The sequence below is a fragment of the Atractosteus spatula genome, chromosome 14 (genome assembly GCF_055471065.1).
Source record: "Atractosteus spatula isolate fAtrSpa1 chromosome 14, fAtrSpa1.hap1, whole genome shotgun sequence".
Lineage (NCBI taxonomy): Eukaryota > Metazoa > Chordata > Actinopteri > Semionotiformes > Lepisosteidae > Atractosteus > Atractosteus spatula.
The window spans coordinates 6351670-6379650 of NC_142719.1; the positions used below are offsets into that span (position 1 = coordinate 6351670).

General features: G+C 38.4%; 1 protein-coding gene across 2 annotated transcripts in view; it reads left to right on the plus strand.

The window, feature by feature from the left end:
• ptprub (protein tyrosine phosphatase receptor type Ub) overlaps window positions 1-27981 on the plus strand; it is a 219493-nt gene that overhangs the window by 180518 nt on the left and 10994 nt on the right. The window contains exons 14-25 of one of the 2 annotated variants that reach the window (XM_088932703.1): window positions 2304-2442; window positions 5282-5311; window positions 5494-5651; window positions 6032-6219; window positions 10615-10687; window positions 11011-11087; window positions 16958-16994; window positions 18715-18812; window positions 19574-19690; window positions 21407-21561; window positions 22704-22839; window positions 25397-25546. In XM_088932703.1, the coding sequence (XP_088788829.1) occupies window positions 2304-2442; window positions 5282-5311; window positions 5494-5651; window positions 6032-6219; window positions 10615-10687; window positions 11011-11087; window positions 16958-16994; window positions 18715-18812; window positions 19574-19690; window positions 21407-21561; window positions 22704-22839; window positions 25397-25546 (1358 nt within the window). The remainder of the gene's footprint in view (window positions 1-2303; window positions 2443-5281; window positions 5312-5493; window positions 5652-6031; window positions 6220-10614; window positions 10688-11010; window positions 11088-16957; window positions 16995-18714; window positions 18813-19573; window positions 19691-21406; window positions 21562-22703; window positions 22840-25396; window positions 25547-27981) is intronic. The other variant, XM_088932704.1, reaches the window with a different exon arrangement.

Below are 27981 nucleotides of genomic sequence, written 5' to 3' on the forward strand. Positions count from 1 at the left end.
CATAGTTATGAAGGTTGTCTTTTCTTCAGACTTTCTCCCTGTAGGTACTGGTACATTACATACTCCAGTATATAAATACTGGAACCACCATGGTCTCTCCTGTCTCCCAAAGTCACAACACATTTCATATCCAAGCCCTGTCAGTGTTAAGGGTTACATCATACAACAGCAAGGCTGTGGGAAAGATTAGGGAAACAAATTTTATTAACTAATGCTTTTAATGACTTAGCAGCCTACATGGTAATACAATGTGACAGAAATTATCTCAACATTCTCCCATCACTGTTTTAAGCAATATTTTGCATTGTTGTATACCTTTATGCTTTTCTTTTATTTTCATACAAGTGGCTTATCACGTTCCTTGTTGCTCATCCCAATGTCCTCACTGTGGTGCAATAATTATCTGACAGGCAGGTTACATGTAATGTATAGTGTGATGACTTAAAAAGACTTCCAAAAACTGAAGCAAAATTATGTGGCTCATTGGGACCCTCCTTCATGATTTAGTGTGGGTGACAAATATTTATCACAAGCAAAGACTAATAACTGCTAGGCTTAATACAATCCCTTGCATTTTATATTGTGCTTTGACACCTGGCAGTTCTTGTACCGCGGTGGAACAGCCCACTCTACAACAGTTCAGAAGAGAAGTCAGGAAATGTTTCACCAAACAGCATTCAGGTATAATGTTAATGTAGACTAGACCATATAAGCACAAAGTGTTTTTAGCCATGACATCAATGTAACCACCTCCACTCTTGCAAGCTGCACCATGGCATTAATTAATGACCAAATAGTCATTAATAAAATGGGACATGCAACCAAAATTAATAAAATTAGACCCCACGTTAATGCAGTCTCTTTAAGCTTCTCCTCTAAGATGTGATGATTAAGTACCTAAATCCCAGACAAGATGCAAATGGCATCAGAGATCTATGTAAGAAACGTAACAGTTCCATTTCTATTTTAAACTGTTCTTTTTCCGTCAGCTTCCTAGCCCTTTATTATCACGAACTGTGAACACTGCTCAATCAAGTTTGGCAGAGTAGAATATAACTGCAGCTAGCTTTGTACTGCTGATTGACACATTATTTTTGTGCCAAGAACCAAAAATATTCTATAATAAACAAAACAACTTGTGTGAGTCATGTAGCACAGTGTTCTCAAAACTGTTTCCAAGTACTTGGTAAAGAAAGAAAAGAAATTACTTCAAGAAAAAAACTTCGGGGGGAAGAAAATTAAATTTTCTTCTTGCAGTTACTCAAGTTAAATATGTCTCCTGGTTAGCTACACTTTCTTTGGCATATTTGCATTCATGTTCCTCTTACTCACAGGAAATGCAACTCTGATACCTTGAGTCCAGATTTTTTAAATTCACGTTTGCTTTACATGGACCAGACTTTAAATGCCATTAAACATTTCTAGCGGTATATTAATTGTACACAAATGAAAACAGATGTATTTTATTTATATCTGCCTTTAATATCTTAATGGCACTAACATATGTTGTACAAGCTTACAAAACTACTCTCAGAGTTCCCTGCTGATCTGTGGAATTTAAAGTGACTCTGGGACTTTAAATGCCTTTTGCACAGTTAAACAGTTTATTTTCCCTAACATTTACAGGCTTAGTGGTTCGCTACTGTTTCAAAAGGTTGTAAATTTGTATTCCACCGGAAGGCATTAGGATTTGAATCTCACTAATTTCAATGGAGTCTCTGTTTCGAATAAACCTGATGACAAATTTTCATTTGCACAGTGTGAGTATATTTTCTGTGGACAGTCACATAACAATAGGTACTGTATGTTTACAACTCTGGCTTTTGAAAGAATTGCCCTTGTTTGAATAGTACATAATTCAGTCTTGTAATAGAAGTACTGTAGATAGAATGAAATTTGACAAGAGCAAACATACTCCTAGGTCTGCAGAACAATCAGGTGGTATTGGAAACTATGTCACTGTAGTTTAATACTTGTATTGCTGTATGTATGGCAGCTATACACTTAAACATTTTTTAGATCTTTTTCATTTTTATAGGAATCTTTATTGGGGGGCATAAAGGGGATTCACTGGGGCTCTTTGCGAAGGTTAAAGATTGATTGATCTGCCTCTCCCAGTCCTGTAAATGATTTTTTTTTGTTTAGCTAGAATTTAGAACGCTCCAGGCAAAACACCAAACCTGTACGCCAACCCCCAAAAATAGCAGAGGTCACACAGAGCACATGTAATAGCAAGCGTAATGATGTAAACCTGTCATTTACCTCTGTCTCTGGGCTTTTCTTCCCCATGTGCTGGGCCTCAGCGGCGTGTAAGGATGCCAAACGAGCTCTGGAAGTGACCCAGCACTCAGAGGAGATGGGTCTGATCCTGGGAGTGTGTGCAGGAGGGCTGGTGGTACTGATCCTGCTCATGGGTGCCATCATCATCATCATCAAGAAGGGGTGAGTAGGGCGCACCTGCCTGTCCACACAATCAGGCTGCTTGATCTGTTTATATGCTACATTGCTGTAACACATGCAGTCACACTGCAATAGCAAATAGGAGATTACACTATAACAAACTTTGCTTTTTTTAACCATTCCTACACAATAAAAGTGTCAAAACCAAACCTGAAGTAAAACAGATCTGACAGTCCAGCATCGTGATGAAACAGATGTCTGAGGGTATTTTAGCTATTTCATTAGCAACAAGTTTACAACCACTAAAACTTCTGCCCCCTCTCATTGGCCTAGTAAGAAAGTAGTTTTGGGAAAAGTAAAAAGGGGCAAACAGAATAAAATGGGAATACAAATCTTTGAATGAGAAAAAATAATAGGTCCTTCCCTGGAAGGACCCTAATAGTTTTGATTCACTAGGGCTGCATAATATTCTCAAAATGTTTGAAACGTAAGCACAGTATTTTGAAAACCATTTGGAAAATAGAAAGTATAAAATCTGCTCTTTTGTAGTGAACTTAAATTCACTCTCCATTTTCAAAAGATGTTCAGTGGAAATACTGAAGAAAAAATCAATTAAAAGGAAAAATCTGGAACAGAAAGAAAGAGACCCTTGTCATCTTCCTGTCTCACGGCCCACAGAGGGACCAAGCAGTTTAATCGAAAGAGCTTATCTGGGTGTGAAATATTTAATTAAGAAGGATGCAATTCAATTACTCACTTAATTATATGGCAAGAGCAGTTGTGTGACCCTTAGATTAGCAGGTAATTGGATACAAAAAGGTGTGCTTTGTCAATGATTAGCTTCCCCTTACTCTGGTCCCACTGGTTCCCCTATCACTAAAACATGGCCTGATGCTCTTAAAAGACATAGACTACTAGATGACATCCATTCCCAATGGAAAACTTCCCTTCTCATCTTAAGGCTGGTTGGGATTTGATTTATCATGCTGCAAAAGGTTACTGCAGCACGACCACGTCACATGACATCAAAGCAATGGGACAAGCCAGTCGAACAGATCCAGATAATATGTAAAGTAGTGTCTCCCAATTTTCTGTCTTGGGTACTAAACTAAATCTCCAGTCATGTCCCTGGGTCCTTGTATTGTTGTTGATCTTTAAGAAGTCCCCTGAGTTCAGCTAGTCAATGCCTTTCAGGATTCTGAATAAAGGAGTCCATTCTCTATATAATCATCTGTGTTCCAGGCTTCAAAGCTTCAGTTTCTTATATGTGAGTAGGGCATTTCCTTCAGACCAGGAATTCGTCTTGTTGCACTCTGTATTCTAGTCCTTTGCACATCTCTAAACCAGCACTTCCAAATTCACACCTTTTATAATTGTAATTAAAAGTTTATTTAGCAAAGAAAATACAGGTGCACATTGAATGTTTTCAGCAAACTTTTATTACAACAATAACAGTTAAAGATAATTATATATTTCCAAATCCAGTGTTTGCATTAATGGTATTTGTACCCTGTGAATTTGTTCAAATATGGATTTATAAATATGGAAATGCACAAAAGATGGATTTCCAGGGTATGATTAAAATTGAACACTATGCATTCAGAAATGCATAACTACATTTGTCAAATGTCATGTTTAAACATATACATAGAGAATCATATGTTCCTTTAGTTTGTGATTAGTATTGAAAATACTAAATGTACACCTGGATTTTAATGTTAAACTGCAGTTACAGTTTATAAAGTGACTGAACAAATTTGGAGACTGCTATACGGATAACAAGCTATAAAGTACTTACAATGAAAGACGTATAGGAACATTGGATGATATTAAAGGTGGCAAATGAAAGAAAGCCAAGTGGCTAATATAGCAAATTGGGCTGCTAGGACCTAATTAATCTAAAGCATTCATCCAGGTGATTCTTAAAAAAAGCCAGAGTATTTGACACCTTGACTGGCTTGTATGTTCCAGACTCCCACGACTCATTATATATTATATAGGTGCTAAATATGAAACGGTCCAAGGGTCTGTAGGCTGACCATGGAGTATTGTAGCTGTGCAGTTTTCAGTGCTTAATAACCTCAAATCTGACTGGTCCATTTAATGAGAAACAGCAAATAGCCTGGATCTTTGTATAGTGTGTCTTATGTACTGTAAATGACATATAGAGGTGTGCTGGGTATGCTTTCACTGTGGTGTCCAGGTTTTCATAGCTATGAACTGTGCATTGTCTGCTCAATTGTTTTTTATGTATGCATCTGCTGCAGGTGAGTAGTTATTTTGTTTTAAGCTAGTCTTAGCTAATTATTGGGATCTTTAAGATATTGCACTTATCAGTACAGAGTGGGAGACTAGGTCTGAGGAACCAAAAATGCAATATTATTCTTGTTTTCCACATGATCACAGAGCTCCTAAAATGGAAGTATCTTCCTTACTTTTTGTAATTTGTTTACCCCAAGTTCTTCGCCCTATTGAGCATTTCATCCATCCGCAATCCAAGATTTCAATCATTAGAACAATATATGCAAGTAAAAATAAATACAGACTGTGCAGAGCACAGACTCTCAGTGGTTGTTGATGCACATAACTTCAGCTAGGATTATCTACATAAAGAAACTAAGAATACTGTTAATTCGAAATATTGTTTTAATTTGAGAAGCACCAAGTTTAAATTGCCATTGATATTAGAATCACATTTTCCACAATGTCAATAAGTTTGTAATATAGCCGTCCTGTGAAGATGGCTGTACGTTCGTCCATTTTATCAAGAAACAGAAAGGCTGATCAGCAATCTGGGCTGCTAGCAGTGTAGACTTTGAAAACGAGCTCTGATTTCTCTTCTCCCTCTTGCTCTCTTTTCTCCTCCTCTCATGCTTTCCAGAAGGGACTACTATTCTTATTCTTACTACCCGTAAGTGCTGACACTTTCTCTATGTCACTTCTCCAGCCACGATTTCAACCCTGTTTGCCACCTTCCCCTGAGTGCTCCCCCCTCTGAGGCCCACCTGCAGTAAACAGTGTCCCCCCCACCTCTCTCCCTCTCTCCATGCCCCTCTCCCCTCCCCTCCCAACTGCTCCTTGCCCCATTTGCAGGAAGCCGGTGAACATCAATAAGACGCCCATCACCTACCGGCAGGAGAAAACGCACATGATTGGCTCAATGGACCGCAGCTTCACTGACCAGAGCACCCTGCAGGAAGACGAGCGCATGGCTCTGTCTTTCATGGATGCCCACAACTGCAGCAGCAGAAGTAAGCTGGTTGCCTGTGGCTCTCCGAAGGTTCAGTTTTGATTCTAGGCAGTGAAGATAATTTTGTCTGAATAGCGGTTAGCAAAATGTTGGCCATTACTGAGGAAGGATAATGAGAAAATCTGATTTTATTTTGAGAAAGAAAACAGTATCTTGCTGCAAATCATTTCACTTTTTTATTACGTTTTTAGACATTTGTAAATCACTTCCATGTGGTACACAGCGTTGAGAAATGGAATTTGGATTTTGCAGTCAGCATGCGCCAGCCTGTGCTTTCCTATATCTGCCCTCACCATCCTTACATACATTAGCGTCTTCAGTGCTGTGCAGTACTGGGGCTGACTGCGTGTGTGTGTCCTGTATGCATGTGCACACGTGCAGGTGATCAGCGCAGCTCGGTGAACGAGTCCAGCAGCCTTCTGGGAGGCTCTCCGCGGAGGCAGTGCGGGCGGAAGGGCTCCCCCTATCACACCGGTCAGCTGCACCCTGCTGTCAGGGTGGCTGACCTGCTCCAGCACATCAACCAGATGAAGACGGCTGAGGGCTATGGCTTCAAACAGGAGTACGAGGTGAGCCATCAGAGCCCGGAAAGGACAGACTGAGAATATTCCTCTAACATTGGGTTTTACTGCAGTGACAGATTTTGACTCTTCATTTCAGCAGAGCTACTAGTCAGTTTTGTTAGATCTGCTAACAAAATACATGATGGAGCTTTTAAGCTTGTGGAAGACAAAGAGAAAAATCTGAAGATGATGCCTTGGTTACATTCTGTTTAAAGGATCTCAGCTGTTGGTTCTAATGGTGATAATCCAGGAGGTTTTCTATATGTCGAAATCATTATGTCCTAAGGAAAAAGGTTAAATTTAACCATTCCCCACATGTCTCATGCCGTTGTTGAGTGACAGAATGGCATAGTGAAACAAAGTGTTTCTCTTGAGCTGTTGCCTTGGGGTGTTGTGACCTAGCACTGCCAGTGACACGTGATTAGAATAAGGTTAGCAATGAAACAGGACTAAGCATTCTGATTACACACCATGGCTAGAGCCTCCCACAAAGAAAAGTAGGCTACTTTAGTAGTTCTGGACTCGAAGCAGTTGTGTTTTATATTAAAAAATTCTAAGTGGAATTTGTGTAGAATTACATTTAATTGCAGTGGTTTGGAAATGTGGGCTCTACAGGGTGCTATGGTCACTGTAGATGACCCTGTGCTTATGATGCAAAGATTAAGTACTGTAGGTTCCACCTCATTTAGTCATTTAATTCATTTTCCTCATTTAATTCAGGTTACACAGAAGCAAGACAACCTTGGTACAAGGGTGTTTCTTTTTAAATGTGAACTTTTCTGGACAAGACATGCTGCTGATAAACAGGGGGAGGCAGTAGCACTTTGATAAGGAACTGACTCTAAAGGATTGAGTTTCTTGTTATTTTAAGATTCATTGGAAGAATTGGTATCTGTTTGTGTGGCAAGGAGCGCCAAATGTCCCCACAAAAATTGTTACTCCTGACTAACAGACGATTTGGAGACATCCCCACATTGTAAACGAACTTTATTGTGAAAATGCAATGATTTCTCTCTTGAATCTGATAGTTCTAAAAACAGTTGTTGTATACTAAATGAAAGTATAAAATAGATAAGAGATAAAATAAATAAAATGCCCACTGCCCCCATGAAGATAGAAATGCTGGTGTGTGTGGAAATGGGGTTGAATAATACTGAATGACACTGTGATGTGCCCTGTGTTTAGCAGAGTGAGGTGAATTTTCCAAGCTGACCTTCAAGCCCTTGAGGCATGATGATGTCAACCTGTTGAGTAAAACATTGAGAATTCAGTGTGACAAATGTGTAAAACTGCAGAAGGACTCTTAAAAAGCAGTTATCATCTGGGATCCCAAATGGCGAGCTTGCTGTGTAGAAGAAAAGCACTCTGGGGGATTTTGTTTTCAATATTTATACATTTAATAATTTATTTTTGCTATCACTGCTGTTATGGGGTTGCCATAGAAACCTCCCTGTTTTTGTTGACACTCAACCTTCAGAACTGTCTCCTTTGCGGAGCAGTCTGCTCTGAAAGATGGGGTTTTCAATTACTTTTTTGTGTTTGCAGTTTTATGCCAAAAAAAGCTTCTTTTTTTTTTTTTTGCTCTTCTCTGCTGTGGTATAAGGTTGTCTCTGTGGAATACCGGAATGCTCTTAGATTCATTAAACTGTCCCCTGAGGAAAAACAGATTCTTTGTAAATCTATATTTTTTTCTGAAACTGTCTGACTGTAAAAATGTATAATAAGATGCAGAGTATCAGTGAGAGCATTCATGTCAAACTTCATAACCCCTGTTTCCCAGTGGAATGCTTTGTGGCAATTGATTAGGTCCCTGGAGTGGATGGTGGATTTTAAATGCACTGGGGAAGATGTAAAACACCCAAAATAGCACCTTGGAGCTCAGTCATTACTCTGACCTGAGACACACACACAATAAAGTGTGAGCACTGGAGCAAATCATGAAATGTTTCAGGGCCTCTGGCCTGAAAAAGGTAGGGCTATTGCTTTTCTATGTTAAGAGTAATATAGAAGAGCAGAGGTTCATTAAGGCCAACTGACACTTATTAATTCTGTTACTGGTGTGTCTGGGAGGGTAGGGAGCTACTTTTTAAAATGTGATAACAGTGGGAATGATATGTCAAAACCTAGAATCAGGGAAACATTGAAGAAAGGGAGCTTGAAAAAGCTGTAATAAACCACCTTGAAGTATTATTCATAAATATCAATAAGAATTTAGACAAGTTTATAGCTCTGAAACTGGCCTTGTGGGAGATGATTGACTGTTAAGTGGCCTTTAAAATTGTTTTTCTGTCCTTAATGTTACTAGATTTCATCACTGAATTTGGTACAGTAGAGCATGATATACAGTAAATCCTTTTGAAAAAATACATAATTTTTGCAGTAGTGTGAGGCTATAATATAAAGAGATGAAAGAAAACAGTACATTGGAAGACAATCAATGTTATTGGGCCAGTTATGCCTTGATATCATTGGTAAGGTATAGTTTGTCTCTATGGCACATGCAGCTACAGCTCAGAATTGCTTTTGTTTGCCACAAGTTCATATGGCTCTGCTAGCTTACCCTGGCTGGGGCAGCCTCAACACAGTTTGTGGCTCTGTAGTTCATATCCAATTTATAGACATGTCACACTTTTGAAACCTGCTGTGAAAAAATTAATCGATGTCTTCCGCAGTTTACTCATCTGAATTACCCTGCATGTGTTTAAATTGGAAAACCAGATAAGGCAGCACACTCCAGATATGAGAGTGCCAATGATATTGAAGATAAATGAATTAATCCAGGTTAGGATTAGAAACTGTATTATCTTGGCTTTGAAAGACATTCCTGTAATCCTTATTCAGCATTCACTGACAGAGTTTGACCTATCTCTTCCCTAGTGGATCATTTGAAACCCTTTTCATTGATGTATTTCTACCACAATTTATGAGTTAATGAACATGACATTCCATGTTTGGACAAAAGGCCACTAGAGGTTAAGAGAGAACATTATCCATAGCCTGAGTGGAATATGATCTGAGTGTATGTTACAATCTATAAACCTTAAATCTGACAGTAAACATTTACAGTATACTCTAATTTGCCACAGATGTCTCATCCCAACAGGCTGTGTTGTGTGAAAACATCCTAATTAATATTTTAAGTTTTATTAAATAATTATAACTTTCTTCACACATGTTTTATTTGGTACAAGATATTAGTATACTAAAATCTGTATAAGTTTTTTTGTCTTATGCCTATGGAATCAAGAGTTTGATCCAAATGATCTTTTCAAATGCATTTCAAACAGCTAAAAGATATATTTACCACTATTCACCCAGGTGAGACTTCACAAACACCCCCCTGAATTACCACTTATTCAGCATGGTAAAATGTATCCATTAATTTTCTCTGTCTTTGAATATGACAGCTTTGAAATGGGTTTGATAACCTAGAGGCGAATATGATCTGAAAATTATTTGAACAACATTTGCAAATACTGTCTAAGATAGAAATATTAATAACACAGTTAACAACCTGCCATCTTTAGAGTAGATCTGACATCACCAGAGATAGAGCCTCTTGTCGAATGTTGTTATCACTTGCATCATGTTTGTTGGGATTTTTGATGCTCAGAAATACTGCTATCATGGCGTAGTCAGTCATATACGACACAGAACTAGACATTGTGTTGCTACAATGATAATTGAAGGATAAGTGTAGTCAAACCCTTATGTTATTATGTGCTATAAAGTAAATTCTCAAGAGGAGAAGTTAGAATTTGTGCACTGTTGTTAAAGGTCTTTAGTTTTTATAAGCTTCACAGAGTGTTTGTTTGCTTATGTAGTCAGGTATATTTTTAATAAGCAAAAACAACAAGAGAGCTTAATCTGTAATTGGGTAATTGGGTGTTTATGTAGTGGAAAATTAAAGGTACTCTGGCTGGTGATAACTCAAAAGAGCAAGGCATTTTTTATTTGAAATTGGACAAACTAAAATACCTCAGTTAGTACTGTAGGCATTTCAGGAACAATCCAGCATTGTAAAAGCTGACAGTCTTTCTGTGAACTTTGTGTAAAATGGCAACTCTGGGTTTTAAAATAAGTTGACCAAGGCCTAATGGAATTCCACAAGCCTTGGTCTTATCAGGCAGCATAAACGATCATTTTATCTCTCGCTGTTAAATTGTCCTTAATGCTCTTGAATTAAGAATTGGGCAGGTTCTTTTGCAATAGTGGCTGCCAGCAGTTCCTTAGAGCTGATTCCTATGAGCTAAAGCCCAGAAGGAACGAGACCTTCAAGGCAGGGGTCAAGGCAGGGGTCAGGGCATCTGACAGAACTATTATAAGCTCCATTTCTGCTAGGGCACCAATCTCATCTCTTTGTTACTCCTGCTAATTCTTTTTCTTGTCTCTTATTTCCAGAGTTTCTTTGAGGGCTGGGATGTTTCCAAAAAGAAAGACAAGACCAAGGGAAGACACGAGAGCCTTCTAGGTTGTAAGTTAACTTTCTCTCCATCTCCACTGCGGCTACATTTATCCTTTAAAAGTATGTGGCAAAGTGTTTTGTATACACCAGAGCCTGCATTGTGCTGTAGTAGAGTTTTACAGATCTAGGCCAGCGCAGCACTGTGTGCATTTCAGATTCCAAAGGAGTAAAAGAATAGGATTCTGGAAAGACGACAAACTGAACACCACTCAGTCTTGGAATCACCCATGAGCAGGACAGAGGACAAGATGATGGTGGCACTCAAGTTAGGCAAACTTGTGTTACTCTGCATTAAAGAGAACTCCTGTATCTCTCTGTCTGATCTGTTTCAGATGACCGCCATCGGGTCAAGCTACATCCATTACTGGGGGACCCCAATTCTGAATACATTAACGCCAACTATATTGACGTGAGTTTTGTGCTTCCTCACTGCGAGCAGAGGCAGATATTTATCATGTTAGTAGGAAACAAACAGAGTAGGATTGGAGGTTTTGTGCTAACTGCCTATGCCACAGGAGACAACAGATGTTGTAATTATTGAATATTTGTTAAATATATTTGAATTCCCTGGGAGCCTGATATAGAGCTCTTAAAAAATTCTGTACTAGTAAAGCTTTAAACTGCACGTTTAAAGGTCTAAATGAATTAACAGAAACACCTGCTGTGGGAAAAGTTTTCTTGTTTTATCTTGTTTTAAACTTATCAAAAGGCTTGAGATGCAGGTAGCACTGTGTATTTCTAAAACTGGAAATGTAGACTACTGGACTGTTAAAGTGTACAGAATATCACGTATCAACTGAAAACCTGCTACTTTCAGTATTGCTGAAATGAGGCTACTGTTCTGTTTCAAGCATAATGTGAGGCTGCAATATCAGGTGGGGAACCTATAAGACAAAGGGCCTCACATTCCTTTTGTTAAGAGGGCTGAACTGTTAGAATAGTTATGGGTTGATTTGAATTTATTTAACTGAATAATAGAAAAATAAAACTCTATTGGAACCAAACAATATCTATAAGCTGATGTGCCTTGTAATTAATGTATTATTATAAAACTCTGTGTTGGAGTTTTTCCAGGGTGCAGTCAAGGTTGTATTGGAATGTTTTAATAAAAAAAATCAATACCGGATCTCAGTGATAAACTGTTCTACATGTACAATATCCCAATGAATTAAAATAGACTTGAGTGTAGTTATTCAATCTCTGTTTGGACAGGCTTTCACTTTTACGCTGACATAAGATCCCTGTGCAATGTGCCTTGAGACTCAGGATTTCAGCAGAATTACTGTGAACTATGCATCAATCTCTTCTCTTTTCCTCATTTTTATAGAAATTGAGATTTATTCTCTCTGGCAAGTCCTAATTAGGGAAGGTATTTTATAGCAGTAAAAAGGATGAGTTCCATTGGAGACGAAGGCTAAATTTACATCAAAGGAGAACGAATAAACTTAAAGATAAATCATATAGAAACACCTTTGCTTCTATATGTTGTACTGTATATGGATTTGAAACAGTTCCAGGCCTTTTATGTTTCTTTTCTCCATTTGATATTGAACATCAGCTTTTTGACTCCAAAAATCAGACAGATCATCTTAGGATCCTTATGAATTTTGATGGACTTATGGAAAGAAATCTGAAGCAGAGATAAGCTTTCTTTTTTCAGTAATCTTGCATCAGTTTTAGGACTCATTTGACATGCAGCGTCTTCAATAAATATACAACAGATGTGTAAATACTGGATATGCCTCATCTGGTTTTGGGAGCACGGTGTGTTTTATTGTGTGTAGTGGCTCCTGTCAACATGTACAATAGGTAAACACACTTTTAGTGTCACCATGAAGTCACTGTAAGTGCAGGGTCTTAGGCATGGTCAAGAGATGTATAGCTATTTGAGTACTCATGTGGAATTGGAGGTATTTCCACCAAATGCTATTTCACTTAATCTGAGTGTTCCAAAGTTGGAAGAATGGAAAATTGAGCAATGGTGGCGCATCATTTCCTGTTAAAAGTGCTACCTGTTTCCTATGTGAGAAGCCCAGTTATGACTCACTGCACAATTTTGCCATTATTTCTTTTACAAGAAATGCAATCTTAATGGCATGACTGAAGCTAGTGGTTTTTCCTCAGAGCAACAGGCTGCACATGTGAACCACCAGATTCCAACAGCAGACCCTCTTCAAAAGAATGCTTTCTATAGTTTTTTTTAACAAAATTAATTTTTCTTCTCAATATGTTTATCCTTGACCAAGAAAAGGTAAAAAAAAAACACCCTATATGTACCTCTTATTAAATCTGAAACCTTTTGCGAAAGGTTAGAGGCTTCATTAACTTTACAGCAGTACCAGGCACTGTTCTTATTTTACGTTGTTTCTTCTGTTAGAATTCTATTAAAGTGTGGGGTATGGGGACCGATGCATCATTAAGATTACATTCAACATTTATTTCTTACATATAATGTCTGGCCCCTGGCAGGTGAAAAAGGGCTGTGAATGATGAATATTGTGTGCTTGCGGGCATTTTAGAGCCTATTACCATTCACAGAAGGTTAAATGAAAGAGAAGCTCATTTTTGTGTAGGTTTCTTTTAGTATTTCATCATTCATTTCTCTGCTTTAATCTATGATAGTAGGAATTCTGGTGCTATAGCATGTCTGCTTTGTACTGTCTTTAGCTGTCATGGAATGGATGCATCATTAGATACATTAGCCTTGGCATTTACATTTATTAGGCTTTGCAAATAGATTTAAGTGTATTAAATTATGACTTTACCGTAAGCAATACCTAAAAAGTTTTTGGTTATCCAGGATAATTCTTCTATCAAATTGTGTGATTTTGAAATGGACAAAGATTTGTGCACCCAGTGTATTGCAGAGGGCTTGTAAAATACCTCTTGATAGATATGTGCCCTGTCCCTGCCTTTCCATATGAAATTTGGTACTTACGAAAAGTAAAGAAGGATTCAATCATCCCTTTTGATCATGACATTCTTCTGTTTGATCATGTTTCAGTTGGGATTCACTGGTAATGTTCATCATCATAGTTATTATCTATCATAGCTATATCATAGTTATTATCAAGGTGTCTTTTATTTATTTCTCTCTCACTCTGTGAAACCACTGTTTAATACCTGGGCAGACTGAGGTTTAGGAATGAGACAAGCGCCATCCAGTTCCTCCCAGAAACACTGACACAACTTCACCCGGAGTTAAAACCCCAGCAGACTTCACATACATTTCTCCAGAAACAGAACCCTGATAGAACCCATGTTGTGGCCTGTTTTCAGATTACCTGTAATTTAGGGTGAAGATAGAACTCCTGCCCTTTTCTGACTGGAAATAATAAAAAATGAAAAGGCCTGCTTTGTTCACTTTACTTTGGTGTGCTAACAGGTGCATAAATATGTCATGTAGATATACTATATTAAGTTGAAAAAGAGACCCTGCAACCCACCTTTATCTTTTTGATGCTAGTAGATTATCGATTAGAGAATTTCACATCTTTAGGGATCCCATGCAGTCAGCTTCAATCACATGGCTAGGGAGTTTGTTCCAGACTCCCATAATCCTCTGTTTTCTGACTTGATTGCTCCAGAACTTAATTTCCTCTAGGTTTTCTGTATGTGTCTGTTACTGAGCCCTTGTTTTACTCTCTTCAAGAATCTCATTAATTAGCTTCTGTCTCTTTTTTTCCCTTCCTTCCTCGACTCTGTGGACCTTTTAGATTCGGATAAACAGGGAAGTAAGTACTTCACTGCTCTTTTTTCTACCTTTTCTTTCCCCTTTCTGTCTCCCTGCCTTGTGGGATTGTCAGCATTTGGCAAGTGGTCTACCGAGTTTGGTTCATGTAGCACAGCAAATGTGTGCTGTTGGCACAAAGGGAACATTTGGCTTAAATCTTGAAAGGTGATAAGAATACTGTGAAAACAAACACAGGTGTGCACCAGTCTGAAAACATAGGCAGAACATACAATGAAAACCAGAGGAATCAATGGTCTCAGATGTAGTTGGCCAAAGTATTGTGATGCAGCAATATGTATTTTGTGCTAACGTTTATAAAATCTTTGTGAGAGCAAATAGGAAATCATTAAATAAAAACCTAATTTCACTGTCACCTTCTGGCAAAGAATATAAAAAATTACACACATTAAAATGATCATTCAGGTGAAGGAGACATTTTACAGCTTACAGTGTTGAGCTACTGTTTTTTTTTTCTTTTTAAGTATTAGCAAGATTTGTGTTTGCCATCACCATCTGCATCTCTTCTGGGTTTTTTTTTTGTATTCTCTGTCTGAGTTGCACAGTCTGTATGCCTTTTCAGTGGGACTATAGCTCAGACTGCAGCGCAGGATAGGCATCTGTAAATGGGGAAGAGTCATCAGAAAGGCCAGTGCACACTGCACAGTTACTGTCATCTGTCTCCATTCCACGCAAATGTTCCACGTCAACTCGCTTGCACACCAGATAAATGGTGCTTTTTGGTGCCCTCAGTGCTGAAATGACTGATTTGTCAGTAGGCAAAAGTAAAAGTGACGAGTGGTCTTTTTTTCACTTTCGAGTGGATTACATTCAGACAGGCTTTTAGCTGTTTATTTCTAACCCATTCTGCATTACCGATAAATAAAAATACAATAAAAAGCACTGTTGTCATCTTAATATCTGCTTGGAAGAAAAAAGGTAGTCTGGTATATGCAAGTGCTTTCAGCCAGCAATTCTTGTGACTTAAATATTCAAGTTGAATATGTCTATTGAATACACAAAAGACACCCACATACTCCACTTAGCAGAATTTATGTTACAAGAAAATTCAGACAGTTTGTCAAATATCCTTGTAAACAAAAAGCCTGATTTCCATACATTTGTGAACAACAGCAAAAAATGTTATGGAAATGTACTTATTTTTAAAAGTTTTAAATCAGTATGGAAGCTTTTTTACATCATCTGTTCTTGAAAACAATCTTTGATTAAAGCTGTGATTTGAAAAGTTTTATGTGGAAATACTGTGGTGCTGATTATCTACATGGAGAATAATATCAATGGTGGTCAGATATGGTATTTCCATTCTGTCTCCACAGTTTCATGAAAATCAGCTGTAATAGTAACATCACATGTGATTCATCAGACTAGCTGGGTGTTGAATGCTGTGAATTCTCCTAGTTGCTCTCTGAAAACCTCGGGTGTATAAAGGACAGACCTTGATGTATCTGTGAAATCATGCAGGGTTGTTGCCATTAGTAGTGCTGGTAGTCTGTTCTGCCATTGTCAAAGTCAGGTGGTCTTCAGAATTTGGTCATTGGTTCAAAAACCAAAAAGAAGCTGTGTTTTAAACATTTGAAAAGTCAGCCATTCAATAAACGTTTAAAATAGTCTGCATTTACTTAAGAAAAACCTTCAGGTTATTTTCAAAGGAATTTAGTTTTTTAATAAAAAAATAACCAGCAGCCATATCACTGTGTAACTCACAACTGGCAGCCCACTGAAGCTCAGCAGGTGTGAGCCTGGTCAGTACCTGGATGGGAGACCTCCTGGGAAAAACTAAGGTTGCTGCTGGAAGAGGTGTTAGGGGGTCCAGCAGGGGGTGCTCACCCTGCGGTCCATGTGGGTCTTTATGCCCCAGTATAGTGACGGGGACACTATACTGTAAACAGGTGCCTTCCTTTGGATGAGATGTAAAACTGAGGTCCTGACTCTCTGTGATCATTAAAAATCCCAGGGTGTTTCTCAAAAAGAGTAGGGGTGTAACCCTGGTGTCCTGGCCAAAATTCCCATTGGCCCTTACCAATCATGGCCTCCCAGTAATCCCCATCTATGAATTGGCTTCATTACTCTGCTCTCCTCCCAACTGAGAGCTGATGTGTGGTGAGCGTTCTGGCGCACTATGGCTGCTGTCGCATCATCCAGGTGGATGCTGCACGTTGGTGGTGGTGGAGGGGAGTCCCCATTACCTGTAAAGCGCTTTGAGTGGAGTGTCCAGAAAAGTGCTATATAAGTGTAAGCAATTATTATTATTATTATTAATAAAAATACCATCTTGAAGGTAAAAAAACAGCTGAAGTCTATTGTCTTAAGCTTCTGGACACGCATTTAACCTCTGATAGTTTTGTACTGTATTTACTGTTTCAATGGGCAGATAAAAGGTCAACATTTATTTTTTTAAGCAATATTGTCCTTACCCTGGAGCTGAGGAATGTCAGATGAAAAGGGTGTTGATGCCAGGGTTAGCGCTACACCGCAGTTCACAGCCTTGTCTAATCTGGACTGAACCTGAGTGTTTTCTTCTCTTTCAGGGCTATCACCGTTCAAACCACTTCATTGCCACACAAGGTGAGTAGCACTCCTGTTGTACAGAATGTGGATGATGTGTCTAGTAAGTACTCTTAACAGGCTGTCTTTCAGAATGTCTAAAAGTTTACACATAAGATAATACCCTTTAATTTATTTAGCTCTTTAAGGTACCTATAATATTAGTCTTCAGGTCTGTGGCCTGTTCAATAGCAATTCTCTCTGACGGGCGGAGCGGTGGCTCTGTGCAGCCGGCAGAGGAATCCTACTCCGTTGGGCTCCTGAGCAAGACCCTTAACCCCAACTGCTCCAGGGGCACCGTACAATGGCAGACCCTGCGCTCTGACCCCAGGCTCTCTCCCTGTCTGTGTGTCTCATGGAGAGCAAGCTGGGGTATGCGAAAAGACAATTCCTAATGCAAGAAATTGTAAAGGGTTAATAAAGTGATCTTATTATTATTATTATTTCATTCATTTCAGTCTCAGACAACTTTTCATTTCTCATTCTCTAAATGTCCCCTGTCTCCTCCTTTCCTCCACACTTCCAGGCTCCTCTTCACACGAATCAGACTCCTAGCACCTAGGGAGTAGAGCCTCTAGGGCCCAGTTGAATTAAATTTGAGGAGTTGAAAATATCTTTCCAGTAGCAAAATATACATATGAAATCAATGCAAATTAAATTGGCTGTTGCTTCATTAAGAGTGTTGTAAAAATCTGAAGGAATGCAGAGAAGGAATAATTGGTCTTGTGTTTCGGAGTGCCTTGTCTTACTCCAAAGAACAGTGTCCAAGTAATGAAACTAAAATATGCAGATGAATTCGTCACATTCCAGGGATCAGTGATTGCAGATCCCGCAGTGCTGGTTAGGCCCCTTTGGCAGTATTCTGACGGACAGTATTAAGTGCAGAAAAAAATATATAAAAAAGAATTATGCAGTGTGCAGAAATTGATGAAGGAGGGCAGAGGACTTTCTGTAAAGGCATACTTGAATCTACTTGTCTCTGTGTTTAGCAAACAGATTGAAAAACATTTTTTGCACACCATGCCTCATGATCACAAGATATACCTGATGCTCTCAAAAGACATCTGTGAGGTTTCAAAGTGTTAAAAGTTGCTAAAAATTAGATCTTGCACTTCCTGCCTGCCTTTCTTACAGCATTCAGAAATGTTAATTTATCTGATGCTTCTTGCAATAAATATAAACCTGCTGTTATTAGGAAGGATAGTACAGCAATACACAAACTGTGTTGAAACCATAAATGAATTGACTTTATTTTGGATAGCTTTCTGGCTTCGCTGGGACTTTGTTTTTTTTTCTTTTATACTTCTCTCCACAATTCTGGGGGTTTGTTGTGATGTTTACCCTAGTATCTTTTGTTTTGTTCTTCAGCTGTTCTCATCCTTGCAGTTCACTACTCCATCTTTATCTGTGTTTTCCTTTGATGGTGGATGCACTCCTTTGTCTCTGCAGGGGGCGCCTTTAGAAGACAATGCCTCATCATACTCCTCATAGACCCAGACTGCTCTGCACCAGTCCAAAATTTAATTTGGCTGATATGAGGGGTGATGTCACCCCAGGCACAACATTTGTCTGATCCCAGGTTGGGGAGCGAGAGAAATATCATCATTTAAATGGGAAAAACATAACTGGTGGCACTTTGCATACTTATGACTGCCTTATTCAACCGGACACTGAGGCATGACTGCACATTCTCTAAATATGCGTCTCTCTAATGCGTTGTTGAATTTTCTTCTCTCTCCAGGGCCTAAACAAGAGACGGTGTATGACTTCTGGAGAATGGTGTGGCAGGAGAACTGTTTCAGCATCGTCATGATCACCAAGCTGGTAGAAGTGGGAAGAGTAGGTGCAGTCATTACACCTCACATTGAATGCTTCCCTTTCATCAGATAATTTTCCCAGTGCTGCCAAATCAGCACTGTTCTTTGTTATCAAATCTCCGATAGAAATACCTCTCTTATTGTTTAATTTTCTTCTCATATGTAAATATTTTGAAATACTTGTCAATTTCAGTGATGTTGCCAGATTGTGTATATTCTGTATCATTTTAAAGGCAGAAAAATGCAGTTATCCCTATACAATCAAGGATCTTGATTTTTAAACTATTGGAACTGGAATGGTGTCCTGTCTCAGCTACATTTGCCCTCTAAGACTGGAACTGAGCCACTTAGTGTGTCTAATAAAAAATGAAATGCTTCCAAACTCCAGCTAATGAAAGAATAACCATTTCTTGTACAGTATGTCTAAATGTAATATTTTCCACCACAATATTTCTGAACAGTAGAGTATTTGACCAGTGTTTTCTTAATAACATCAGAAGTATTAGAGACTAGAGGGTTACCCCTTCCCATATAGTTTTTATTCATCTAATAAAATGATCAGGGCAGCTCTTGAAGGATTCCAGTGAATTAGCTCCTGTAGCAGGGGTTGGTAGTTTGCTCTAAACACCTACTGTAAATCTCTTAGTGTAAATAATTATTTCTTGTTCTCAATCTAGAATTTCATTTCTTAATTTGTGATTCTGAATAGTGGATGGACTGACTTTTTTAGACTATTTTGTTTTTGTTTCCAACTAAAGAGATGAACTGCATTGTTTTCTGAAGGTAAAATGTTGCAAGTACTGGCCAGATGACAGCGATATGTATGGCGATATCAAGATCACGCTTATGAAGACAGAGACACTGGCTGAGTACACAGTCCGCACCTTCACTTTGGAGAGGGTATAAATTCTTTTATTCAGCTAACATTGATTAAATCCTTTTTGCAGGACAAACATGATCTTGAATGTTTTCATTACATGTTTAGTATTTGAAGGCTAGAATTGCAGTTTATTTATTTATGTGTTTATGTATTTTGCTTAAAATTGTATTTCTTAATCACATTAAATTAAGGATTCAGATAAACCATCAAATTATTTTTCTACCTGTCAGCAAGAAGATAGAACATCAACAGAAGTGTAATAATGTTAAATGTGCTGGGGAATTGAGAAAGGTACCACCTGCTCACACTTGTCAAAAAATTGAAAGCGCTGATGATACTGTACATTATTTATTTAAGTTTTTTGTGTTATTCACAAAATATATGGCAAAAATGAGACAATAACAGATAAGTATCTGTTGAGTTATATTCTGCTCTTGCTCGGATTTATTTAGTGCTGGTGGTAGTGACTCCAGGTTCAGTCCTGGCCTCAGACATCAGCCTGAGTTGGGGTGACCCCTGGAGGTTTTCTCCAGGTATTTGCTTTCTCCTGCCTGCAAAAGACATGCTCTATAGTGTCCCTTCCATGTACAGCTGGCATATCCAGGGGTAGACCAGTCATGTACAAGAGAATAAGCAACTTACTGCTAACAAATGGTTTGATACACTTATTTAAATTCAGTAGTATGGTGCTTTCAATTTATCTCAAATTATAGCTCACCATTGTCCGTTTTTTGCACTTACAATATTTCCAGTGTAGATGTAACAGGATATTAATAGTAGTTCTACTTAACTTGAATGTTTCTGAAATATTCTGAACTGTTTCAGATTGTATGGTGGCATGGAAGTTAATGCTGTTGCCTCTCAGGCCTTGGGTTCTTGCTTTCTTCTCACTTTTCAAAGACATGCTGGCTAGGCTTACAATTCAGTTCAAAAGTTCAAAATCTACAGTGTGTCAGTGTGTCTCTTTGTGCTTGTGCCCTGTGATGGACTTTCTAGATGTAGTCCTGCTTTAATTCCAGGATTACAGGATAGGCATCTGGCTCCAGTGACCTCACCAGGAATAACTGGTTTTCTGATAATGACCTGTTTAAATCACCTGCAAAACAGTGTTTCCAAGATTTCCATATTGCTCTAGTATCCTGTTATCTAGTCAATGGGATATTCAGCCGCAGTGTTTGACAGGATTGCCACAGCACAATGAGCTGATGAGTGCAGTTACAGAAAAGGTGCATTATAGTGTCACAATTGTACACCTTCCATGGAGCTTAACGTGAAATATCAGCATATGATTCAGGAAAAAATAAATCCTGACAGTTTACTTTTGTGGTTTTCATTCTGTTCTTTTATTCTTCAAATTTTTCTCTGCCACTTCATGTTATTGTCTTGAGTTTTAAATAATACTGTTGTCATGACACAATAAGAAAACGTCAAATCCCTGCAGACAGTTTAAGTCTCACTGGTATTAAATATACCCATACAATATCAGGGATAAGGGCACGGAGAGACAGGTCACAGGGAAAAGGATGCAGAAATTTAAGGCTGGCATAGATTTTATTGAAGAATGAGCACAAAGTTTTAAAAATAGAGCACATCTTTTTTCAGTCTATGTAAGAAGCAGCACATTACAGCAGATGTTTGGAAAGGTATCTTGAACAAGTTCCTGTCTTTAGCAGACTGTTTTCTTTGTCGGAAGGCTGGCTGCTTTTCCTTTTAAACCAAACTTCTCTCATTTCCAGAGGGGTTATTCAGCGAAACATGAAGTGCGGCAGTTCCACTTCACGTCGTGGCCTGAGCACGGGGTGCCGTATCATGCCACTGGCTTGCTGGCCTTCATTCGCCGGGTCAAGGCCTCCACCCCTCCTGATGCAGGGCCGGTGGTGGTGCACTGCAGGTAGCCACCCCAGCAAGGCAACACAGACCTGCCTGCAGGCGTATTTTACCTCTACCCCAGTTCACACAGGGAGACCTCAAGAGACCACCCTCAAGAGAACTTAAATAAGCTGGCATATTATTAATTGGTTCTACTGGGGGACATGGGTGATGGAAAAAGATCAAAAGTTGTAGATCAACTTATAGATTAAAGTGATTTAATAATAATAATTTCTTACACTTTCATAGCGGTTTTCTGGACACACTACTCAAAGCGCTTTAGATGTAATCAGTACTACCACCAATGTGCAGCCCCACCTGGATGATGCGATAGCTGCCACAGTGAATGAGTAACTCTCTGCACACATCAGCTATAAGTGGGGAGGAGAACAGAGTGATGAAACCAATTCATAGATGAGGATTATTAAGAGGCCATGAAGGGTAAAGGCCAATGGGAAATTTGGCCAGGACGCCGGGGTTACACCCCTACTCTTTTCGAGAAACGCCCTGGGATTTTTAATGACCACAGAGAGTCAGGACCTTGGTTTTACATCTCATACGAAGAACGGTGCCTTTTTACAGTATGGTTTCCCTGTCACTATACTGGGGCATTAGGACCCACACAGACAGCAGGGTGAGTGCCCCCTACTTGCCCCACTAACACCTCTTCCAGCAGCAGCCTTCCCAGGACTCCCATCCAGGTACTGACCAGGCTCACACCTGCTTAGCTTTAGTGGGCCGCCAGTTGTGAGTTGCAGGGTGATATGGCTGCTGTAAAAGACCTCTCTGTCCCACAGACAGGACATAACTTACTAAATGTATTACTCATATACTGTTGTTACATTCTTTTCTATTTTGAATAACGTGACTTATATGCAATATGTATGTGGGTATATACTGTACAAGTAGTGGATGGTAAATTTGCCTTGGAAAAGATGCTGTCTGTTTCTCTCTCCGTCAGTGTAGTACAGACCCAGACTTGTGTGCTGACACTTTGTTCTCTCATCCAAGTAAGCCTGGAAGTGATCTGTTCTTGAGAGCAAACTCATCATGCTGTGTATTGACACTGCATCTTCTGTGTGCCTATGAGTATAAGCTGGTCAGAAAGCATGTGGCAAGAATGTGATGCCCACTGACTCTGTTCTCTCTTCTTCTCTGTGCCAGTGTGGGTGCTGGCAGAACAGGTTGCTACATTGTCTTGGATGTCATGCTGGATATGGCAGAGTGCGAGGGTGTGGTGGACATCTATAACTGTGTGAAGACCCTGTGCTCCAGGCGCATCAATATGATCCAGACTGAGGTCTGTCTGATTACCTGTCTCTCTCTGTCTGATTAATCTATCTTTCCATTTTCTAATTACTTCATCCAATTCAGGGTCTCGGGAGAACCAGAGCTTATCCTGGCAAGCTTCAGGTGCAAGGTGGGATAAGCCCTGGACAGGACACCAGTCCATCATTGGGTACACAAAGACACAACCACGTACACACTCGCACCAGGGCCAGTTTTCCCAGAAGCCAGTTAACCTACCAGTATGTCTTTGGACTGCGGGTGGAAACTGGAGCACCTGGAGGGAACCCACACAAACACAGGGGGAACATACAAGAGAGATACCAGACAGATAGCACCCCAGGTCTGGAATTGAACCCAGGGCCCCAGTGTTGTGAGTCAGCAATGCTAACCACTGCAACAGCATGCCACCCCTCTGTCTAGTTTATACAGATATTCAGATGAATATTTTTGGTTGGTTCATTTTTGTAAAACAAATATAGGTAGAATGACATGTAATCCTTATAAAAGCATATTGAAGTTTATTTTAATACCAGTTATGGATATGAATGTTAGCTTTTTGTCCAATTACAACACTACAGGAGACAACACTTGTGTTGTGATTGGACAAAGAGCTAATTGATATTCATAGACACTGGAAATTACAATTGAAACAGATGGTCTTCAGTCCCACCCTAACCGTAAGGGTGTTTGTTCTATTATCTGTCTACCTGCTTTTGTGCTGCTTTCACTCCACAAATATCATGCTGGACAATTGAAGACTCAGCAGTAGCTTGTTCTCCCCAGGTTTATGCTAATCCTTTCCAAACAAAATGTAAATTTTTATGGCATTTGTGCTTGTTTCCATGGAAATCTGTATGTATACCTGCTTAAGATTTGTTTTAAATGAATGTATTTAAATATATACAGAGAAAAAAAATGAAAACTGAAAGATACAATAACTTCCAAATATATTCATACCCTTGATGAACTGCAACTAAAAGTTGGTTAAGTAAAGAAAGTGTAGGCATATATCAGTATTGTTCTGTATTTATGAATTATAATGTGATGTATGTAAATGCATTCTCAATATGGCAGTAGCATAAATGAAAAAAATATACTGTATATTTCCAAATAGACCTATAATGTCCTATTTTGTTAATTCCCCTCAAGTATGTTGAAAATATTGGAAATCCAATCTACTTATGTTTTTTGTAGTTTTGTGGTTGGTTAGAAACTCCCAGAAACTTATAGAAACTTCTGGAAGTAACCTTCATTAAGGCCTTAAAAGGAGGCTTAATCCCTTGATACCACATCATCATCTGGGAAACTGAGATTTGCCCAAAGCCATAAGGTAAAAGATTATCAACTTCAGCAGTAAGTGACAGCTTTAAAACGAATGCAAGTCTTCCCAGTTTCAGCAGTAGGAGGTTGAAGGCTATTTTTTCAGTGGATGCTACCTTACCAATGTGTGGTCATGAAATGATGCAACCTGGAGGAGCAGAAGAGGTTCTGGAGAAGTGAATGAATATCTCTTACAAGGCATTTAAGAACCAGATAACAGTTCACATGGTAGAAACTCCATGAGGCTTTCAAAGCCAAAGCAGGGAAATATTGATTCCCCAGATATGAATAAATGTGGCGAAATGTTTAATTCTAAATCAGACATTTAGGTTATACGGAACTGTTTTGCATTTTACTTTAACTTAGACAGCACTGAAAACTGTGAGTCTTTAGATTGAGTGTACACCTGGATTTTCATGATAAATGAACTTTTAGATAGTTCATAAAACGTAAATAATCTACATTACACCTAATACGCATACACTATCAAATCTGGCAAACAGATTTACTAATTTTGTGCTTTTTATGCCACAACTTTTATTCTTTTGATTTCTAAAGACATCTACAAATTACCATGGTGATCCACATTCTGGCACTCTGTTTCTTTGTCTGTTTCATTATGATAATGACTTTTATTTGCAAGAAAGAGATTTAATGAACAATAATATAAATTGTAATAAAACGTAATAAACCTGCACACATACAGAAATAGGTAAAGGTTTATTCCATGCTGAAATGAAACATTACATTCTGGTAACAACATTTTCATTTGTGAGAAGACTCCACAGCTGAAACTATTAAATCTTTACTGTTTCCTTGCAGCCTGTGCATGCTAATACAGGTACCTACTCGAAGGTCTTTCACATGGCAATGCAACGTTTCTCCAAATCATCAGATGTTATGAAGCAATATTATAATATTACTTTGTGACAGCAGTGTGATTTTGATCTGTGAATAATAAAAGTAGAATATTTTGGAAGCACAGATCTGATACTTTTAGTACTCTCCAACACTGTTGCACTCCTTTAGATCACCATGAAAATACTTATTCTCAGAATCCAATATCTCAAAGGCTTTCTTCAACAATTTGCGAAAGTCTTAAATTATTCAGGGTGGGTGCATATATTAAATCTGACAGGCAGCGGTAAGTCTTATTGTGTAAGGGAATCAGGAATGAAGTGCTCTGTGTGTATGTGTGTGTTTCTCTGAGGGGTTTTAATACATGACTTTCTCTTCCTCCTCTCTAGGAGCAGTACATTTTCATCCATGACGCCATCCTGGAGGCATGTTTGTGTGGAGAAACTGCCATCCCTGTCAGGGAATTCAGCCTCACCTACAAAGAGATGCTGAGAGTAGATTCCCAGAGTAACTCGTCCCAGCTTCGTGAGGAATTCCAGGTCAGGTTCCAAAACACAGATCTTGCCACATGGGCAGAAAATTCTAAAATTCTTGGTTGGGCAGTTGTTCTCCTGCCATTCGGAGAATATAATGTTTTTCCATTTTACCTTATCAAAAGAGCTTGGAATTGGGTGATGTTTCTTCAATACTTATTGGGAAGCAAAATGTGTATTGTGAAATTGTATATTGTATGTATATTATTTTGGGTTTTACAACAATCAACTATGTGTGTATTTCTTGTTAAAAATTCTCAGTATTGTAAAAAAAAACAAACACTTCTTACCTTAATAGACAATAAGATCACACCCACTCAAGTGGCTGGTGAATGTCAAAGTCATTGCTCCCTTGATCTTAATCAATTGCAATGTCTTGCTCTATGCTAATCATGAACCTGGTAGTGTTTCAAATGTAGTTTTTCACACGATAATGGTAGGAAAAGCTAGCTACCCCTTGGTATCATAAAAGTGAGTCCAAGCATGCTGTTTCCCAGATTTATTCCTTCGTAATGGACAGGTGGCATGGAATTTTGGCTTGCTTTATTTTCATGCATTTTACATACAGCCAACTCTGTTGTCAAGGTTTCCTTGCTAATTTGTCTATTTACGTTGATCAGGTCCAGCTGCCTTTCCTTAATGATTTTAACAAGTGTTTCCTGGATTCAATTGCATTGAATGGTGCTTTTTTCTTAAAATTGTTCTTTGATTTATTAGCAATACCACATACAAAACTTACTTTTAGTATAATTCTTGAATGTCTTTGTTGACAGCATGTTTGCTCAATGTGACATGGTTATAGTTCTGTCTTGGGTACTGTGGACTTTGTTGGCACATATGTTACTTAGTTCCACAAGTGCAATAAATCTTTCCTTCTGGTTGACTTAAGTTTTTTTACATCAAGAGATATGAGAACAGAAAGTTAAGGCTGGAAATTGTCATCATAGTACCATTCATGTGACACCCCAGTCATGAGCTGTTTTCAGAATTGTTCACCAACTCGGCAATAATTAACAAAATTGTGATGACTTTTTAGCACTACAGATTCACAACTCTGTCATATTTCACTGGGAGAACTTAAAGTAACAGCCCTCCCATGATATGTACCATTCTCTAAAGCTTCAAGGATAGCAAAGATAGATGGCTCATCATATTGTGAACTGCTCCATACCTGTACGTCAACATTCTTGTTATCTAGGAAATGAAACATCTTTGCATTCCAAATGCATGGTGCAATTTTACTTATTGATTGTTCATTATAATCATTTCATTCTGATGTCTTCTCCAAACACTGCCAAAGGTCTCGTTCTTCTTAAAAAAGCTTTGATTATCGTATTATCAGTTGTTTTCAGTTCCATTAGCTATAAGAAGAAATGATTTAGCATTCCCATCCTGAGCACATTACAGTGTCGGCTCACCCACAGACAATCAAACTTTAGTACACTTATTTAAATTCTGTTTCCTTCCATTTGCCTGTAATGTTCTGAATTTATTTTGGAAGCCACCACACTGTGAGTCCATGGCTAGGTTACATACCAATTCCAGATGTCCTCTCTTTTCTGATTGGGAATGAGGTATCTGGTTGATTAAGTTGAGTTTTTAAATCTGTACATTAGATCCTTTCCTATAAATTTCTACATTGCAAGCTTTTCTGTTTCTTCTTAGCTTTGAGCACTGGTAATTTTTTGGCATTTCATAAAATATGAATTTAAAATGTTAATCCATTTAGCCATTAAATAACTTGTTGACAAGTCGTCTCCTATGTCATACTTTACTCAGTAGTATTATCATCTTTCTGCTGGACGTGGTTTAGCCACAAAAGAGCTAACCACATGTGTCTATAGGTCGACCGCATGGTAATTCATCGTAATTGCATGCAGTAGTTTAATTTGGAATAATTAATATGGATATGCAAGAGTAATGTTTGTACATGTGCAGAATAATCCTGTTCATTTTTATTTTTAAATTCAAACATTGTATTTTATTTGCCTTTTTATTGATTATATAGGGTTTTGAAACATCTGTCCTCATCTGGACAAAAAATGGTTTTAAATCCTAAGGTGAAAGGTTTCCTGTTGATCTCTCAGATACTAGCCATCCATTCAGTGCAATGTAGCCAATAAGCTTTACAATGTGACTATAAACACTGAAAAAATATACAGTATAACTTCATAACAGACTATAATGAGCAATGTGAAAATATTCCCCCAAATGTATTATTAGAGTAGTGGTTTATTTATGTGAATATTCTTTTTATACAGTTATAGCTAATTGGCAAATACACATTATACTCATCAAAGAAAATAGGTGCATAATTCTCATTTGAATTACATTCAAAAGTCTAAAAATGTACTAATTCATAATGTATGAAGATGGCCCATATTTTTTCCATGAAATCCTCTCCAGAAATGGATTATATTGAATACTATTCTTTTTCCTAA